The 19,936-nt window shown below is 40.9% G+C and overlaps 1 protein-coding gene across 2 annotated transcripts in view; it reads left to right on the top strand.

Annotated features, from left to right (window-relative positions):
- The first annotated feature begins 7,392 nt into the window (after positions 1–7,392).
- Positions 7,393–19,936, top strand: part of osbpl11 (oxysterol binding protein-like 11) — a 132,349-nt gene continuing 119,805 nt past the window's right edge. For both annotated transcript variants that reach the window (XM_073047546.1, XM_073047545.1), the window contains exon 1: positions 7,393–7,776. In XM_073047546.1, coding sequence (XP_072903647.1) covers positions 7,658–7,776 — 119 coding nt within the window. In that variant the 5' untranslated portion in view covers positions 7,393–7,657. The remainder of the gene's footprint in view (positions 7,777–19,936) is intronic.

The raw sequence follows: 19,936 nt of genomic DNA, 5'->3' as shown, positions 1-19,936 counted from the left end.
TGAACAGATTAGATATGGTAAAGTTATTTTCCATGGTAGGGGAATCTAGGACAGGAGGGCACAACTTCAGGATTGAAGGACGACCATTTAGAACAGAGATGCAGAGAAATTACTTTAGTCAGAGGGTGGTAAATCTGTGAAATTCATTGCCACAATCAGCTGTGGAGGCCAAGTCATTGGGTGCATTTAAGGCAGAGGTAGATAGGTTCTTGATTAGCCAGGGCATCAAAGCATATGGGGAGAAGGCAGGGGAGTGGGGATAATTGAAAGAATTAGATCAGCCCAAGATTGAATGGTAGAGCAGACTTGATAGGCCAAATGGCCCACTTTTGCTCCTTTGTCTTATGGTCTTATGGATTGTTTTTAGACTGCTCTTAGTTTTCTGGGTGAGGTTTATTGTCTATAATTACATTGGTTTGGAATATTTTGAAATTCTACCAATTAGTTTCCTGAGATGGAAATGATAATGGAAAGATGGTATTTTTGATGTTCCAGCTTTATGGACTTGGATCCTGATGGGGTGATGTTTAGAATGTGAGATGAGACCAAGAAAATCAAATAGCTTATTGCTGTGTTGCTAACACTGAGAAAGGTGAGATCAGTATTGTAGTCTTCTTCTAGACTCCAGTGCCAAAAGAGATCTGAATCAGAATCAGGTTGAATATCATCGTAATATCATAATATGTATGTCATGAAATTTGTTGTCTTTGCAGCAGCAGCACAATAAAATATATAATAACAGAGAGAAAAAACAATTACAGCAAGCATATCTACATTAAATAGTTAAATAACTAGTGCAAAAGTTTAAAAAAAGTAGTGAGGCAGTGTTCATGGGTTCAATGTGCAATCAGAAATTGGGAGGCAGAGGGGAAGAAGCTGTTCCTGAATCATTGAGAGTGTACCTTCAAGCTTCTGTACCTCTTTCCTGATGGTAACAATGAGAAGAGGGCATGTTCTAGGTGAAGGGGGTCCTTAATGATGGATGCTGCCTTTTTGAGGCATCGCTCCTTGAAGATGTCTTGGCCACCACAGAGGCTAGTACCCATGATAGAGCTGACTTAGTTCACAACTTTCTGCAGCTTCTTTCGATCCCATGCAATACCCCCCCACCCGCCCCACCCCCCCACCTCCACCCATACCAGATGGTGATGCAGCCAGTTAGAAAGCTCTCCAGGGAATATCTGTGGAAATTCATGAGTGTCTTTGGTGACATACCAAATCTCCTCAAATTCCTAATGAGTAACAGCTGCTGTTGTACCTTCTTTGCCACTGCATCGACATGCTGGACCCAGGATCGATCCTGAGGGATACTGACACCAGGAACTTGAAATTGCTCAGTCTTTCCACTTCTGATCCCTTGTCTCACCCTTTCTAAGACTGATAAAAATAAAGTCCTGAATTGGGCTTAGCTTATTTGCCTCTGCTGACATTTCTACCAATTCTTAATCTTCATTGGTTGTGTTGTATCTCTAGTTATACTCAACGCGCTGATTAACTGTTGTGCTGGTCCTTATCTTAAACTCTACGCATATGAATCACAGCCTCCTGCACCTATGCAGTTGGAATGGGAATACAAATCTACAACTCATTTACTTCACTTATTTTATCAAAGGATTATCATAGAATGCATGCTGTTTAGAACGAGCCACCAGACCATAAGGTATAAGAGACAAGCCCAGCTCTCTCACCACAATATCTTACTTCAATGTTAGCAGTAAATATGGACCCAATACTAGACCATAAGACAGGAGCAGAATTGGGCCATTTGGCCCATTGAGTCTGTTCCACCATTGCTGGTCCATTTCCCTCTCATCCCCATCCTCTTTCCTCTCCAAATAACCTTTCATGCCCTGACTTGTCAAAAATCTATTAACCTCTGCCTTAAATGCACCCCATGACCTGGCCTCCACAGTTGTCTGTGGCAATGTTTTTTCATAGATTCACCACCCGCTGGCTAGAAAAATTCCTCCTCATCTCTGTTCTAAATAGACATCCCTCTATTTTGAGGCTGTGCCCTTTGGTCCTAGACACCTCCACCAAAGGAGACATCTCTTCTCATGCACTCTGTCTAGGCTTTTCAACATTCGATAGATTTCAATGAGATCCACCCCCCCCCCCCCCCCCAATTCTTTTAAGTTCCAGTTGGAACAGACCCGGAGCCTTGAATTGCTGTTCATCTTGAAATAATGGAAAATGAAAGCCCAAAACAACATAATTCAAGGGCTTGCTCATTCAAAATAAGGGGCACAACTATGGTACTCCTCTGAGAGGACCACAGCCTTGTTATGGTTTGGAGGCTTGTGGTGTCTCCATGACATGGAGAGCTATGCAGGCTGGAGTCAGGGCTTTACGCGTTGGCTCTTGGTAGGGTCACCCATACCAAATAGGTCAAAGGGTAGAGGCCAGACAAAGAGTGATCCACTAGTCCGTCAGTTTTGGGGATTCAGCTCAGGGCTGACAATTCTACCTGGGACTTGCATAATTGTCCGTACTGAAAACCAAGCTATGACACAATGAAGGAAGGCCTGAACACCACCAGCGATAAAGAATCTTCGTTGCTGCCCTAAACATCATTGGTGTATTGGGCAGTAGAGAGACCTCCTGGAGGCACCATTTGTCATCATTCATAACCTTCAAATTGTATTAGGAAATTATGTTCCTTCCATCAGCTTCAGTTCTGGTCTCACTTTCTTTAGGCTATGACATGATAATAGGAAAGATGTATCTGTAGAATTTGAAATTGCATTAGTCCCGGGATGTTCTCGAGCCTCAATAATTGGGCTTCAGGGCATAATTATCTCAACAATGATGCCTTAGGATTGAAATTATGAAGAAAAATTGTGAAAGAATTTCAGTAACAAATTTAGTAAGATGTCATGTTGGCATCAGTCCTGAAAACATTTGCAAAACAAGTATTTTTGCTAATGGGGTGGGGAAGGGGTGGTCACCATTTAATGTCAAAATAAGGGGTACAACCATCCATGTAGTATGGTACTTGGGCACACATATGTTTGCCTGTTAATAGAGAATATTCTGCTAAGGCAAAAGTGGTCAAACTGATTCCAAATGGCAATTGCTGAATCATCACTAGATGCCTTCAGCCAAAGTGTGACAACTTATCTATCCTCACCATGCCATCTACTACCAATTATCTGGAGAGCTGCAGCTAGTGAACGAGAAAGGAAACGGCAAATAGAGAATGCCTAATGCAATGGCAACCGAGTAGCTTTTTGCAGGGACAGAGGAGAAAAAGATCATTGGAAGACCCTTGAGCCATCAGCTATCAAGAGACAATATGACGAGAAGAGGGTATGTTACAATACCTGAGATTTGTCATGCTGAAAGGCAGACCATAAAAGCCTTCCTTGTGATGTCAGCCTCTTGGAGTTAGGCCACACAACTTGCAAGCCCATCATAGAAAGATCAATGATATTGGTGGATGAACACAAGAAGATTAAATTTTAGTATCAGTGGAAACATATAGTGCCTTAGACATATTTTAGTGCAATCACTTTTTCCATGATATCATTTTAAAATTAGTAGAGTAAAAAATTGTACTGAGTTGATATGTTAACAAGCAAAAGAATCCCAGTGATATTTCAGAATCAGATTCAGGTTAAATATCACCAGCATAATGTACATTGTGAAATTTGTTGTCTTTGCAGCAGCATAATAATAGAAAAAACACAAAGTACAGTATGTATATTTATATTAAAATAGTTAAATAAGTAGTGCAAAAATATAAATAAAAAAAGTGGTGAGGCAGTGTCCATTCAGAAATAAGATGGCAGAGGGGAAGACGTTGTTCCTGAATCATTGAGTGTGTGTCTTCAGGCTTCTGTACCTCCTACCTGATGGTAGCAATGAGAACAAGGCATGACCTGGGTGGTGGGGGTCCTTAATGATGGATACTGTCTTTTTGAGGCATCACTGCTTGAAGAAGTCCTGGACACTACAGAGGCTAGTCCCCATGATGGAGCTGAATAATTTACAACTCTCTGCAGCTAAATTGATTTGTACATTTTTACAAGTGACTGATGCTTAACTACATTAATTCTGTACAAAGAAGCAGATGAAACAACAATTTATATATAAGAATTTTTTAATGTTTCTTGAATTATAATATTTCTATGATAATATTTGTGCTATTCTATGAATGGTTCCTTAAGGTTGTCATAGCCAGGGGTGGTATGGGGACAAGCTCCTTCTACCTATTAAATGCTCCCAGTGGAGTGTGCCTCAAATAGCCTCTGACAACTAAGTTCAGTTCCTGGCCTTCACATGTGGCTCAGCTACTAAGCCTGGCAGAACCATTTCTACTGACAGGAGAAGGGGCAAAAGAATGTTACTGACTCCTTAAAATCTGTCGCTTCAGACAGATGGGGCTTATCAGCCGTGGTTGGCAGCTCATTTAGAAGAAGGAAAACTCTGATCTCAAACCTGCGCTGCTTTGTGGCTGTACTCTCTCAAGGGGAAGGGTTTGGGAGTAAACCCTGAGGGAACAATTGGGAGTGGAGTCTCTAAGGCAGTCCTACATTGAGTTAAATGCTGACTGGCAAATCCTGTGATGCTGGTGCCAAACTGTATCAGTCTCTGCCATACCTTAGGATTCATCTGATGCATGGAGAGAGGGAGCTTGCTACATGCTTGTTCTCCACATCCCAGGCTTTGCATACCTAGACAGCTAGGACACAACATGCGTGGTCAACTCTGACTGATGGCGACCTCATTATTCTATGAAGCATAATTTACTGTATATATTTGTACAATTCTATAAATAATAATCATAAATATTTGCTTTACTTTAGATTTGGATAAACAAATTACAATATTGTTATCTGTATTGTTCATGTTAGCAAAGCAATCAAATTTCCCTCTCAGTAATACCAGTGGGAGTGAACTGGGTAAAATTGATACACTGCAGTGCCACTGGAGGGCTGCACTGGGTAAAATTGATACATTGTGTAGTACCAATGGGAGGTGGACTGGGTATGGCTGATACACTGTGTAGTACCAATGTTAGTTGAACTGGATAAAATTGACTAACTGTGTAGTACCAGTAGGGGTGAACTGGGTATGGTTGATACACAGATACTAAGAGAATGCTGCGCTGTTGAAGTTGTTGTCTTTGGAAGGAGTCAATAGAGCTACCAGCTGATCTTTTTTTGAATGTATGAATTAATGAAATTAATTTATTTCAGTCAGTGCAAACATAACAAAAAGCATCATTTACAACAATGATTTCATAGGACAAAATTACAACAAAAACATAAATATTTTTTTAAACAGACCGAAAGGGTGTAGGCTGAAGCTACAGATTATTACGCCTACCCCTCCTACTTATACAACAACATATTTGGCATCAATCATCACATCAAAAACAAAAAATTTCATAATCTTTTAACACAGAATCCAATTCCAAATATCATTTATTTACATTACTCCCATTCATTTTAAATCATGTATTTTATATCTGTTCATTAAATAATTTTTTAAACTTAAGTGTGGTGCATGTTTTTAAATTCTTACAACTGTTCCATAGATTCACCCCTCTGACTGAAATACAATTATTTTTTACATTTGTTCTTATCCTTTGTTTTTGAAATATACATGTTCCTCTCAAATTATGTTGACTTTCTCTCATTTTAAACCTTTGGATACTTTGTGGTAGCTGTCCATTTTTTACTTTGTACGTAATTTGTATTATTTAAAAATCTACGAAATCTCTGAATTTTAAAGTGTGTTGTTGAATAAATAGTGGATTAGTTGGCTCATAACTTGTCTTATTTACAAATCGTATAACTTTCTTTTGGAGTAGAAAAATTGAATTTGTATTTGTTTTGTATGTATTTTTTAGGAATTTGAGGTTTTTGGTATGTCATCAAAGACTTATAAATTTCTTTAGATGCACAGTGAAGCGAATTCAGACCAGTTGCATCACCACCAGGTATGGAGTCTCCAATTCCCAGGTGTTCTGGAGGTTCCAGATGGTTATCGACTCAGCCAGCTCCATCACTGGCATTACCCTCCCCACAATCAAGGACATCTTGAGGTCCTGGACTCTACTGGGAAGAACAGGCCCCCAGTCCTCGGGGTTGCGTTGCTGATGGTCGTTGGCGGGGCCGTCTTAATACGCTCAGCAGAGGATGGTGCTCGGAGAAGCTGTGCCGGAGGGGATGGTCATCGGCTCGGAAGTTTGACAGACTCGGAGTCCGCTGCGGTCAGGTCGCTTTCGGTGTGTGCTGTGTCTGCGAGGCTGGGTTCGACAGAGCTTTCATTGTGTGCTGTGTCTGCGAGGCTGAGTCGGGCGGCGCCGTGGAAGTCCATAGCGGGGGTATTCCCTTCTGCCACCGGCGTGGGATGGCGAGTCTGTTGGGACCCTGGGGGCTTGTGGAAACTGTGTGGTGATTTGTTTTGAATTTATAGTCCTTTAACATCTTTGGACTATTTTTACTGTGCCCATGGTCTGTTTTTTTTTAATCAATTATGCTATTGTTTGCACTGTTGTAACTATGTGGTTTTGTGCAGGTCTTGTAGCTTTAGTTTTTGGTCTTGTTTTGTTTGGTGGATTTGGAGCTCCTTTCCGTGGTACGCGCTAAGATGGTAGCGCAATATTAATACGCAGCAGCCTCTCCGGACTCTGGATTGGGGATTGCCAAATGTTATGTGGACTATCTGGTGTAGTCTGTTTTGTCATATGCTTTTGTGATATCATTCTGGAAGAACGTTGTCTCATTTTTTAACTGCATTGCATTTGTGGTTTCTAAATGACAATAAACTGAATCTGAAACTTCAAGAAGCTGTGCCTTAAGAAGGCAGTATCAATCATTAAGAACTCTCACCATCTGGTACATGCCCTCTTTTCATTACTATCATCAAGGAGGTGGTACAGGAGCCTGAAGACCTACATTCAACTATTCAGGAATAGTGTCTTTCCACTTTGTCATCAGATTTCTGAATGCTCCACGAACACTACCTCATAATTCATTTTCTCCAGTCTATTTTGTAACTTACAGTGATTTTATGTCCTTGCACTGCCCTGTTGCCACAAAACAAGTTCCATGTCACATAATAAATCTGATTCTGACTCGCATAGAGTTTTTTCAGGAACGCCTTTAAAGTTCGGATCCAGCAGAAGCCAGCTTACCCATCACCAGCTTAAAATTGAGCTGAAAGGGGAGATAGTGGATTGGAAGAAACGAAACAAAGACATTAAGTAGCTACAACGACGAAGAATCGGCATTCATCAATACGAACGATAACCGCAGATGTCCTCAGGGTAAATCCTCCTGCAGAGGGCGGCGAGGCAGGTGCCCCGCACAAATATGGTGGCAATCGATAGCAACCGATATTGCCCCGCTTCCGACCCGGAAGCGATGCACTCCACGTGACCCGGCAATTGCGAAGTTGTTGTTGGGACCGCTGCCTGGGGGAAAAGCGGGTGTCCTTGACAAGTTCCGGGTCAACTTGCCGGCCCCCACAATGTGGGGTGGGGGGTGTGTGTGTCTCCCCTAGTGTTTGCCTGAGGGCCAGTTGTGGAGCTGTCCGGACAGCTGGTTGCCTGGCTCATTGCTGGCCTCCTCCCTCCCCTTCTCATCTCGCCGTCAGCCCCAGTGGCAAGTAGCCGCCGTTGCCGAGGAGTTTCAGGCGCTTAACGATGCAAGGAGGGGACGTGACGGTCGCAGCTTCAGCCTCCATGAAAGTGCCTGAACCCGATGTGAAAGCTGAAGCGCCTGTCCATAAACCGGTGGGAAGAGGAAGGGGATGGCAATATAGGTATGTCCTGATGGCTGGCAAAGGGTGGGCCCGTCAATGCAACGGGTATGAGGAGAAATGAGAGAAGCGACCCTCCATAAGACAAAGATAAAACGAGGACGTGAAACGTCCATTGCGTGTATTGTATTATTCCAAGATCGCTGTTGCTTCAATGACAGAAACTTGCGCTGACTGGCAAGAATACTTGGAGCTGTATTATTGCTGGTTATAATTCTTTCACTTTCTGGTCCTGTGTTTCGGTTGGTTATCAAATGCGAGTTCTGTCTAGATAGTATTTTGAGCTTTATTGCAACATTTAAGGCATTGAAGGATACAGTATTAGCAGAATTAGAAATAGCAGTTTGATCACTATTTGATGTTTTGATTGATAATTGATCTTCTAAACTAACAATAATTCTTTTCAATTGCTCGGTACAAAATTTTTACAGTAGAATCAAACAGGAAGAGTCAGCCCTGTTTTCCATTTGCAGATGTCTGACCTACTGACTGTATCAAGCATTTTCTGTTTTTATTTTACTTATATGTTTGGTTTAATTGGTACCAATTAGTTTTATTTGTGCAGAACCAAGATACTGCATGTGCTAAAGGTTTTGTTGAAGCAATATGCTGGAAGTAGTAAATCACATGATAACTATATAATGAGTTTTTTTAGCCAAGAAATTATTTTTTTGCTAAGGCTAGTTAAAAGCAGAATATTTCCTTTTCTAATCGACATTTAAAACAGCTGGGTTTTATTTGGGTTTTTATAGGTTTTTGCAATAAATGTAGTTACTTGAGCAACATTAACAATACTGTACTTTTATTCTATGTTCCATAGATGGGCTGAAGGGCCTGTTTCTGCTCTGTACTTTTCCACTTTTCTATTTATTGAGTATGATTCAGATTGCTTCGTTATTAATTTTTCATTCCCAAGGTGAGATTTGAACTTGTATTTCTAAATCAGATGGATCATTGGTCTAGCACAGAACATTTTTTTCAATTTTACCTCACAGTAGTGTTTATTCAAAATGTATATATGCAGGATTGCAAACAAATACCTCAACAGGGATTGAAGAAGGACATGCTAGGAATGGCACCATCTACAAATGATTTCAACCTACTCTAGCTGCAACAGGGAGCTGCCTGCATGTTAAACAAGCATTGCCAGGCGAAGATCAAAGCACCTGGAGATTTGTTGCATCTTGTGACAAATGGTGGTGGATGGTTAAACACAGGATGGTTTTAGGCACTAAGAAGATATCCATTCTCAACAAAGGCAGAGCTTCGCATGTCAATGTTAAAGACATGTCTGAAGTGATTGGCACTGTGTTCAAATATATCAAGTGAATAATCCATCTTGTTATCCTTCAGAAATCCTCACTGTGACAACAGCCACTCTTTAGCCAATTCTGTTTGCTTCATGTGATAGCAAGAAATTTATTACCAAAGTACACATTTGTCACTGTATAGAATCCTGAGATTTGTTTTCTTGCAGCCATACTCAATAAATCCAAGAAAAACAGAATCAGTGAACATCTGCACTCAACAGGGTAGACAAATAACCAATGTGCAAAAGACAAAAAAATGTGTGTATACAAAAGAAAAAAAGTAATAATAATAATAAGTACTAAGTATTGAGACCATGGGATGAAGAGCCTGATAGTTGAAGGGTAATTACTGTTCCTGAACCTGGTGGTGTGAATCCTTGAAGCTCCTGTACCTTTCTGATGGTATTTGAGAACAATAGTTGGGATAACATCCTGGTGTAGTTCTGAATATCCACACTTTAGAAATAGCTGTGACTATAAAACGTTTGTGATGTTAGGCACTATCTGTGGATGGTGAAGCTGTCAAAGGTCAAATCTTGCATTTTAATTTTTTATTAACTATTTCAAAACTGTGTTTCAGTAGAAGAAATCTGATGTGACAATTGCGTGGATATGTATCCTTTAGAGAAAAAATGGACAAATCTAGTCCCACTGATTGCCAGTTGATCTGTCTGCTCTCAGCTGTCATCAAAATAGTCATTGAATGGTCTGCCCAGCAGCACTGACACTCCAACAACGGCTCACCTATGTTTACCTTGGGTTTGGTCAGGACCACTCAGCTGCAGAGCTCCTTATAGATTTGTTTCAAACATTGGCCAAAATGATGAATTCAGGCTGAGAATTGAGTTACATCGGAATTAGGTCGCATTATTTGACTGAGTGTGACATCAGAATACTGATGTTAATAGGTATCCAGGGGAAGTCAAAGTCATGTTTATTGTACAATAAAAAAACTTGCTTGCAGCAGTATCACAGATACTTAGTGTAGCATTTGAGGCATAGCATTCACAAGGAAAAAACCATAAATTAAATATAATTATACAAGAAAGGACATGCATAAAACAAAGTCAGTACATTCCAAAGTGATCATAGTATTGCTATACTGAGATAGTGATGAAGGTTTGCAGTTTGGTTCAAAAATTGAATTGCTGAACAGAAGTAGCCATTCTTGAACCTTCAGGCTTCTGTAGTCCCACCCAATGTTAGTTGCAAGAAGATGACATGGTCCATATGGTTGGGATCTGTGATCATAGATATTGCCTTGGCAGTGACTCATGCAGATACTCTTGCTGGTCGGGAGGAATGTGATGTATTTGGCAAAGTCCACTTCTCTCTGCAAATGCTTTTGTTCCTGTTGCGTATAAATTGCTGTACCAGACCATGATGAAACCAGTCAACAGTATATCAGTAGAGAATGAGTGGCGGATTGAAGATGCATCTCTACCAAGGGAGTTATAAGATGCTCCAACCCTCCATTAGCCTGCAGGTCACCCTTGGGCAAGGTGTAGCACCTGCTTTGCTCCCTCCTCACCCCATTAAAGGTCACATGGAGCCATGGGAGCAGGTGGTGGATGGTTGTATGAATATTTGGTGCATATCACGTCCTGGTTATGTGACCACTGACGCCAGGCAGACAACCTCTGAAGAGTATTAATAATAACTTGTGTCACCCGCCTTGTAAAGACATTGCCCAGAAGGCAATGGCAAACCAGTTCTGTAGAAGAATTTTCCAAGAACAATCATGGTCATGGAAAGATTACGATTGTCCATGTGATATGACACAGCACCTGATAATCTGTAGAAGGTTGTTTGGCAAATTGTGAACCTCCTTAACCATCTAAGGAAGTAAAGGTGCTGGTGGGCCTTCCTTCTATGTACTAGGCTCAGGATAGGTTATCTGGTATGTTAATGCCCAGATGTTTAAAACTGCTTGCCCTCTCCAGCACTGTTGCATATTTTCTCTCCCCTTTCCTGCAGTCAACAGTCACTTATATAGTTTTACTATTGAATGAGAGGCAGTTGTGGCCCCACTCAGCCCAATCCTATCTCACTCCTGTTAGCTGACTTGTCACCACCAGTGATTAGTCCAACAACATTGGTGAATTTGCATGTAGCATCGAAGCTTTGCTTGGAAACACAGTCACGCCTGTATCAGGAGTAAAGCAGTGGGCAAAGCGTGCAGCCTTGGGGTTTACCTGTGTTGATGGTTAGCAAGGAGGAGATGTTGTTTACTCATTAATTGATGAAGTTGAGTATCCATTTGCAGAGGGAGGTGGCGAACACACAGGTCTTGAAGCTAGATGATTCGCTGACCCTGAAGGGTCTGTTGTAGGGATGGGTCGGTCTCTCATCTCTTTGCGGACTGTGGGTTTGTGAAGAGCTTATGAAAGAAGATGCAAAAACTTATGACAATGTTCATCCTGATCATGATAGATCATGATAGATGACTCTCTGATCTACATGCTGTTCACAGAGAGATGGACATCAAGTGCTACTGAAAGATCAACTGGTTGAAAGATGCCCTTTGTTTTGCCAGCACATCAAGATGTCTGGATGCCAGTGTACGTGCTGAGGGACGGACTGAAGTTTGGTGCAGCTATGCAAGGTCTCGGTAGTTCTTCCATTACTGGACAGGGAGGGGCTTGGTTGGTTGAGGAAGCCCCTCATTTATTGTAGTAGTACCACCCTGGGGGGGGGGGGGGGAGAGGGGTAGTCACATGACTGGTAACAGTGCTATTGGTTTTAAGAAATGTAATTGAACACTACTTGATGCCTTGTCCACAAATGTAAGAATTAAAAAAGGAATGCAGTTTATTCTTCTAAATCATTTAGTATTATGAATAAAGTTTACTTTGGTTTTCAAAAATTGTATTGAACACTGAGCTGTAGTGAGTGAACAGCTTTATGTATGAGCTTCTGTTGTTCATGTGGTCCACAGCACAGTGAGCCAGTGAAGTCGAATCTGCTGATGTTCTGTTGTGGTGGCAGGCAAATTGAATTGCATCCAGTCACAATGGAGGCAGGAGTTGATTTGTACTAAAACCAACCTCTAAGCTGTTCATTCTGGTTGATGTAAGCAGAATTGGACAGTAGTCATTTGAGGCAGGACACCAGGCTCTTTGGCATCAGTAAAACAGATGCCTTTTTGAAACTCCAAACCCAAGGAGTGAGAGTTTGCATATGTCATTGAATATTCCAGACAGCTGGTCCACACAGATCTTTAGTATTCAGCCGGATGCTTTTCGTAAATTCAGCTTCTTGAAAGATGCGTAGATATTAGTCTCAGACGCAAGTCATAGGGTCATCCAGATATTTGGGGACTTGTGTGGGTCTGTCATAGTTCTCCCTATTGAGCTCATCTGACAGTAATTGATACTTGTGCTAACTGATCTTGCTTTAATCGTGGAAGCATAGTAGTTGAGTGTCCATTCGTAATTCCCCTTTAGTCCAAAATCCTCTGAGCTTGCAATATCCCTCCAGAGATTATACCTGGATTTCTTCTATCACTTTGGGTCACTAGCCCTGAAATCCACAGATCTAGCCTTCAGCAGATTATAAATCTCTGGGTTCATCTAGGCCTTCTGGTTAGGGAAGATTGGGAATGTTTTTGTGGGTACACGCTTGTCCATGATGTACGAGTTCATGTTGATCAAATTGTCCAAAGCTGAGTGAAGAGATAGTGAAACTGCATCTGCTGTTGACTTGTTGTGGTGGTAGGTAATTCTCTCATTCATTGTTATGGTCAGTGGCAACTATGACATTGTGGCGACCCAATTACTAGCACACTCGAACCGGCTGACAATTAGCCAGAGCGCAGGCACAAAGGAAAATAGCCTCAAGGGGTTTCAGTACGTGCCTCTCGAGGTATCAGGTGGGGGAGACAGGCTTTAAAGCAAGACTGTGAATTTGAAATAAACGGATTCTTTGGCTGCAGTTTATCAACTCCTTGTCGTTATTTCAGCGCTGCGTGTAGCACACCGCTACAACATATTCATTTAGCTTCATTGACAAAACCTTGAAGGTAGTCCAGTGCACGAAGCAATCCTGAATTTGCTCTTCTGCCTCGCCTGTCCAGCTCTTTGTCATCCCTGTTATGTTTTGTAATTCCAGAAACTAATCAAAAGAAAAACACTAGAGCCTGAGAGAATGTGTACACCTAGCTTTGCTTTTAGTGGGGCGTGCACATATGACAGGGTGGCTTACTGACGCATGCCATTAGGTACTTCTTTATATAACCCGTAATGAATTACAGTATGTAAACAAAGAATGCTTAATCAAATATATTTTCAGTATTACTGAAATACACAACACTCCTCCCTGCTTAGTTATAAACTCCAATTCCACAGCACAGTAAATTTTAAATTGAGACATTCAGTTTCAATTCGCATATGCTAAGAGGAGTGTCCTCTTTTGTAAATTTTTCAGGAATTTCCTTTTCCTAGGGTAAATGGAACAATCGGTGTCAGCATTTGCATAATTAGTTGTTGTTTTAAATTAAATTTTGTACTTGTGTCCTCCAAGAAGCAGAGCCCGTCTGTGTTTGTACGGCTGCTGTTAGTGGACACTCTTTGTGAATTGAAAATGGACAGCAGTGGTTGATGATCAGTAATAAAGGTATACTCTCTCCCGTATGGGAACTAGTTGAAATGTTTGAGACACCAAACCAGACTCAAGGCCTCTCTGTCAATCTGTGCATAATTTTTCTCTAGTGGTAAAGGACTGTGATGCGAAGGCTATGGTGGTGTGTTCACTTCCATCACTTATAGCATGTGACATGACTGCACTATTACCAATAAGGACAGGCATCACAGGCAAGCTTCACTGGATATGTGGATCATAATGTGTGGCTACAGTGTCTGATGTCACCATTTCCTTTGTCTTTTGGAAAGCTACCTTGTACTGCTTTGTCCATTTCCATTTCTTCCTGATCTTTTGTAATGAGTTCAAGGGGTGAAGCACATTAGCCGGGTTTAGCAGGAACCTGTTATACCAATAGATAAATCCAAAAAAAAAGAAAGCAACTGTGACTCATCCTTTAGCCTTGGGGTATCCAAGAGATTTTAGAAATGTTCCTTTTCCACTGGAGTGGAGATGCTACTCCAAAAATAAGCTTATTATAACAATAATAAGAGTGAGAATGTTTATAATGAGAAACACTTTGGACTCTTCTTCAATCTCCATCTGTAGATAGGCTTCAGCTAAGTCCACTTTGCTGAAGTGTTTTCCTCCAGAAAGGTTTGTGAAGATAACCCCTATCCTGGGCAGATGATATTGATCTACTTTCAGTACTGGGTTGATGGTGACCTTCAAATCATCACAGATCCTGAAAGACCCATTCTTCTTGACGACTGGGACCACTGATGTTGCCCATGGGCTTCACTCAACCTTGGAAAGAATTCCTTCAGCCTCCATGCAATCTGGCTTACTGCCTACTTTATCATGAGCGTTTTAAGGAACTGGACGGCTTTGCAAAACTTGGGTATGATATTTTCTGTTATAGTACTATTTTACCCTCAATGTGTTTGAATTTTCCAATGCCATCCTTGAATATAGCTGAGGAATCTTCCTGTACCTTTCTTAATTCACTTTCAGTTGACTCTTGCAGGGGATGTGGCATGTAAATGGTGGCTGGATCTCCAATCACAGCCACTCAATGCTGGCCCTCCTATTTTTACCACATACAGGCCCAACGTAGCTTGTTGGTTGCTGTATTTTAGTGTTATAAACATCATTCCGACATGAGTTCTCTTTTCTCCAGTATAAATTCTTAGTTGAATATAAGACCATAAGATACTGGAGCAGAATTAAGCCATTTGGCCCATTGCGTCTACTCTGTCATTTCGTCATGGCTGATTAATTTCCCTCTCAACCCCATTCTTCTGTCTTCTCCCCATCACCTTTTGTGCTGTGGCACATGGATGAAAGAAAAATAGAGGGTTACGGGGTAGAATGGGTTTAGTACTTTTTTTAAGGAATATATGGGTCGGCACATCATCGAGGGCTGAAGGGCCTGTACTGTGCTGTAGTATTCTAGTGTCTAGTGACTATTCAAGAAACTGTGAACCTCTGCCAGAAAATACACCTAGTCACCTGGCCTTCACAGCCACCTGTGGCAACGAATTCCACAGATTCACCAGCCCCTTTTCTAAATCGACATTCACCCACCAATGGAATAATTCTCTTCACAGTCACTGTATCTAGGCCATTCAACATCTGCTAGGTTTCAATGAGATCTCCACTCATTGTTTTAAATTCCAGTAAATACAAGCCAGCACCTTCAGTCGTTTCTTTCATTCCTGGAACCATTCTTGTGAGCCTCCTCTGAACCCTTTCCAATGTCAGCACATCCTTTCTTAAATAAGGAGCCTAGAACTGCTCACAGTACCAAGTGAGGCCTCACTAGTGTCTTGTACAGCCTCAGCATTACATCTTGCTTTTATGTTCTCATCCTCTTGAAATGAATGCTAACAATGTATTCTCCTTTCTCACCACCAATTCAACTTGCAAATTAATCTTTAGGGAATCCTGCACAAGGGCTTCCAAATTCCTTTGCACCTCAGATTTTAGAATTTTCTTCCCATTTAAAAAAGAGTTTATTCTTTTATTCCTTCTACCAAGGTGCATGACCATACACTTACTGACACTGTATTCCATCTGCCACCTCTTTGCCCATTCTCCTAATCTAAGTCCTTCTCCAGCCTCACTGCTTCCTCAACACTACCTGCCCCTGCGCCCATATTTGTAATCTCCACAAACCTGGCTGTAAAGCCATCACTTTCAACACTGAAATCATTGACATACATCATTTTAAAAATGCAGACAATCGGACAAGGATCCCTTTATTCCCACTATATCTCCTGCCAATCAGCCAATGCTCTATTCATGCTAGTATTTTTTTCCTGTATTTCTATGGGCTCTTATCTTGTTTAGCATCTTCAAGTGTAGCACCTTGTCAAAGGCCTTCTGAAAATCTAACTACACAACATCCACTGATTCTCCTTTGTCTATCCTGCTTATTATTTCTTCAAAGAATTCTAACATTTGTCAGGCAAGATTTTTTCTTGAGGAAACTATGCTAACTTTGGCCTACTTTGTCATGTACCTCTAAGTACCCTGAAACCACATCCTTTACAGTTGACTCCAACATCTTCAGAAACTAACTGGCCTATAGTTTCCTTCCTACTGCCTCCTTTCCCTTCTTGAAGAGTGGAGTGACATTTGCAATTTTCCTTTCCTCTGGAACCATGCCAGAATCTATTGATTCTTGAAAGATCATTTGTAATGTCTCCATAGTCTCTTCAGCTACCTTTAGTAGTAACCTGGGATATAGTCTATCGGGTCCAGGTGACTTATCTACCTTCAGATCTTTGTTTCCCAAGCACCATCTCATTAGTAATAGCAACTGCACTTACTTCTGCCCCCGACACTCTCCAGCTCCTGGCATACTACCAGTCTCTTCCACAATGAAGTCTGATAGAAAATTCTTAATCTGTTTGTCTACCATTTCCTTGTACCCCATTACTAGCTAGTGTCATTTTCCACTGGATCAATATCTATTCTTGCCTCTCTTTTACTCACTTTTGGTATCATTTTTGATATTATTGGCTAGCTTACCTTCATAGTTCATCTTTTCTGCCCTTTTTTTTTTGAGTTGCTTCTGTTTTAAAAAAAATTCCCAATCCTCTAATTTCCTTCTAATTCTATTTTTCTGTTGGCTTGGACTTCCCTTGATAGCCACAGTTGTGTCACCCTGCCATTGGAATTCTTCCTCTTCAGGCTTCATTTCAGTACCTTTGACTTGCCATTCAAACTCATTTTGTAGAATGACTGAAACAGCTGAGTCAGTGACCAATTCCATTTAATTACTTTGTTGTTCACTTCTGGTGTAAGCCATATTGCTTGTCTCTTGTTAGATTTTGCATTGTAGAACTCAAGGCTGTCCAGACCTGTGTCACTTTTATCATTATCAGATTTTTCATCAATAGCATGCAGATTAGTGCTCTTTTTGAAACTGTAACTTGACTTTTTATCTTTTTCTCTTCCCTGTGCAGCCAATTTATTTTTGCCTGCTTGACATGCTCTTTGTATGTGTCCTATTTTGTTACATTTTCTGCAAGTTTTGACTTTAAACATGCATTGGTCTGGTGTGCATGAGCCTTTATCACAACAGTAACACAATTTGTTTCGCCTGGCAGGTTTATGTTTAGATGTTGCCATGTTATTCATGCTCACTTTCATTCCTGACTTCTACTCAATTGTGTCTGTCTGCCCTTTCCATGCATACAGCAATTTCAATTGTTTTAAACATGAGCTGTTTTGAATGCTTTCTTGCAAGATTCCACAAACTAAACAATCTCTCAGTGCATGATTAAACCCGTTACTGAACTGGCAATACTGAGACAATTTCTTCAATTCAGACACATAAGCTGAAATGGACTCCCCTTTTTTTTTGATTCCGCTTATCAAACCTAAAACATTCTGTGTTCATTAAGAGTTTCTGTTCTAAATGTCCTGTATTAGTTTCACAAAATCATCAAAATGCATTTTTGCTAGTTTAGTTGGAGCAAGTTGCACTTAGCAAAATGGCACTGTGTTTTCATTGGCTATTTCATTTGCTGCAAAATACTTTTCAATTTGTTCAGTATACGTAAGCCAGTTATCGGCTGTGCAATTGAACGTGTCTTTCTTTCTAATGTAGGCAGTCATTTCTGCTTTATTTATTAGCTATTTATTAATATATCACCCAGTGCTCACTGTTTATGAACCCGTGATTTTCGTCCATTTTCTACCTTTTTTTTAATAACTCGACCGTCTCACTGCCCTTCAATAGATAGGTATTCATCTCGGGTTCGTTTTAAAACTAACTCGTAGCTACTGTTATATTTTGTATCTCCAGAAACTAATTACAAAGAAAAACTTGGGAGCCCAAGAGAATGTGCATGCTTAGCTTTTCTTTTAGTGAGGCACACACCTATGAAGTGCCGGTATATTATATACCGTTCATGTATTTATTATACATACCAGCAATGAATTATGTAAACAAAAAAATGGATGCTTAATCAAACAATATATTTACAATATTACTGAAATATTTTAAAATACTCTATATTAGTGCCAAGCTCTTCAGTGTCTATGTATGCAGGCAGAAGAAGCAGAGCCTGGTGGTTGAATTTACCGAAGGGCACTTGAGGGATGGAGCAGTAAGCATTCTTGATGGTGGTGGAGCAGTGATTAAGTGTATTGAGTCCTCTTGTGATGCCAATGATGTGTTGATATTAGCTAGGCAGAGGTTTCTTCAAGCCAGACTTACTGAGGTCTGTCTCCTTGTCAGAGATGAGCTATAGGCTGCCGTCAGGATGGTGGTGGTGATCTATCTTGGTAGGTCGAATGGTCAGCACTTCACTGCCAGGTGTTCCAGATTGGGGAGCAGGAATGAGACAAGACAGTTAAGTTTGTGCACCACGATGAGTTTATTATAAACCAGACTTCACTATTGCCTTTCGCTTACCTGATGTTGCCATCCAGTCCATCCGGTGGATCAAAAAGCCCTCAGGCGCAAGCATTGCATCAGGAGAGTGAGCCATGTCTCTGTGGAACAAACTATACAGTAGTCTCTTGTTTCCCTCTGATAAAGCAATCTTGCTCTTAGGTCTTCTATCTTGCTCTGCGATGATTGTACATTGGCCAGAAGGTCACATCTGCAAAGTAAATAAATACATTACCTGTAAATTTGCGAGGCTAGGAATATTGATGGTGCAATATGTGGAACCGTCTGGGTAAAGCCCTATTTTTCTCTTTCATCCGATGGCAAAGATCAGTTTACAATTGCCCTTTTCTTAACCTGCTTTGTATTGTAAGAGGAGTTCTAGATTTTTGCTGATCAAAGCTGTCTCCCTTACAAAAGAGCCTGAATGTGAATGTCCCAGTGTTGGGTGTAGTGACCTGGTATATTCCATTTATATAAAAACAATTATTCATATTTCAGCCCATGTGATGTTTTCTATTTCCCTTCAAGTGCAAATGTTAATGATGAAAGAATCTGCATTTCCAAAAGATGTTGGAAAATCATTTCTAACCAAAACTTTATATAAGCTATGCAGAAGTTACTTTGCCTGATACAAGGTCCTGAAAACAAATATAAATTCAGAAATTGCTTTGTTTTGATTATATGGGTTCAGATGTTAATGTTGGTCCATATAGAAGGAACTCACTTATTCAAAAACATCTCTTGGCATTTTGTGAGTACAAATGCAAGTTTTAATGTACAGTATTACCAAAAACTAGCACCTGCCAGTTTAGCACTGACTGAGATCACAGTGATGTGTCAGATTATATGTTGGCTGTTCACTTCAGAGATGAACTCTAAACTTGGATGCACCTCTGCACCATCCCCCCCAAAGTGAAACTTCCTGGTGGTAAAACATTTAAATTCCTATTCCTGAACCGATTTTTGGTCCATGGCCCCATACTTGTGCCAAGATGAGGCTGCCCTTGGAGGAGCAACACCTTATATTCTGTCTGGGTAGCCTCCAACCTGATGGTATAAATATCTATTTCTCCTTTGCATATTAAAAAAAATCCCCCCCCTTCTATTCCGCACTCTGGCTTCTTTCCTCTTCTCATCTGCCTATTACCTCCCCCTGTGTCCCCTCCTGCTTCCCTTTCTCATATGGTCCACTCTCCTCTCCTATCAGATCCTTTCCTCTCCAGGCCTTTACCTTTCCCACCCACCTGGCTTCTCCTATCGCCTTCACCTTCTGGGTATCCTCCTAATCTGCCCTGCCCCACCTTCCTATTCTGGTATCTTCCCCCTTCCTTTTCAACCCTGAAGAAGAGTCTTGGCTTGAAACGTT

The sequence above is a fragment of the Hemitrygon akajei genome, chromosome 5 (assembly GCF_048418815.1).
Source record: "Hemitrygon akajei chromosome 5, sHemAka1.3, whole genome shotgun sequence".
Taxonomy (NCBI): Eukaryota; Metazoa; Chordata; class Chondrichthyes; order Myliobatiformes; family Dasyatidae; genus Hemitrygon; species Hemitrygon akajei.
Note: the sequence above shows the minus strand (reverse complement) of the source record. Positions and strands in the feature narration are given on the sequence as shown.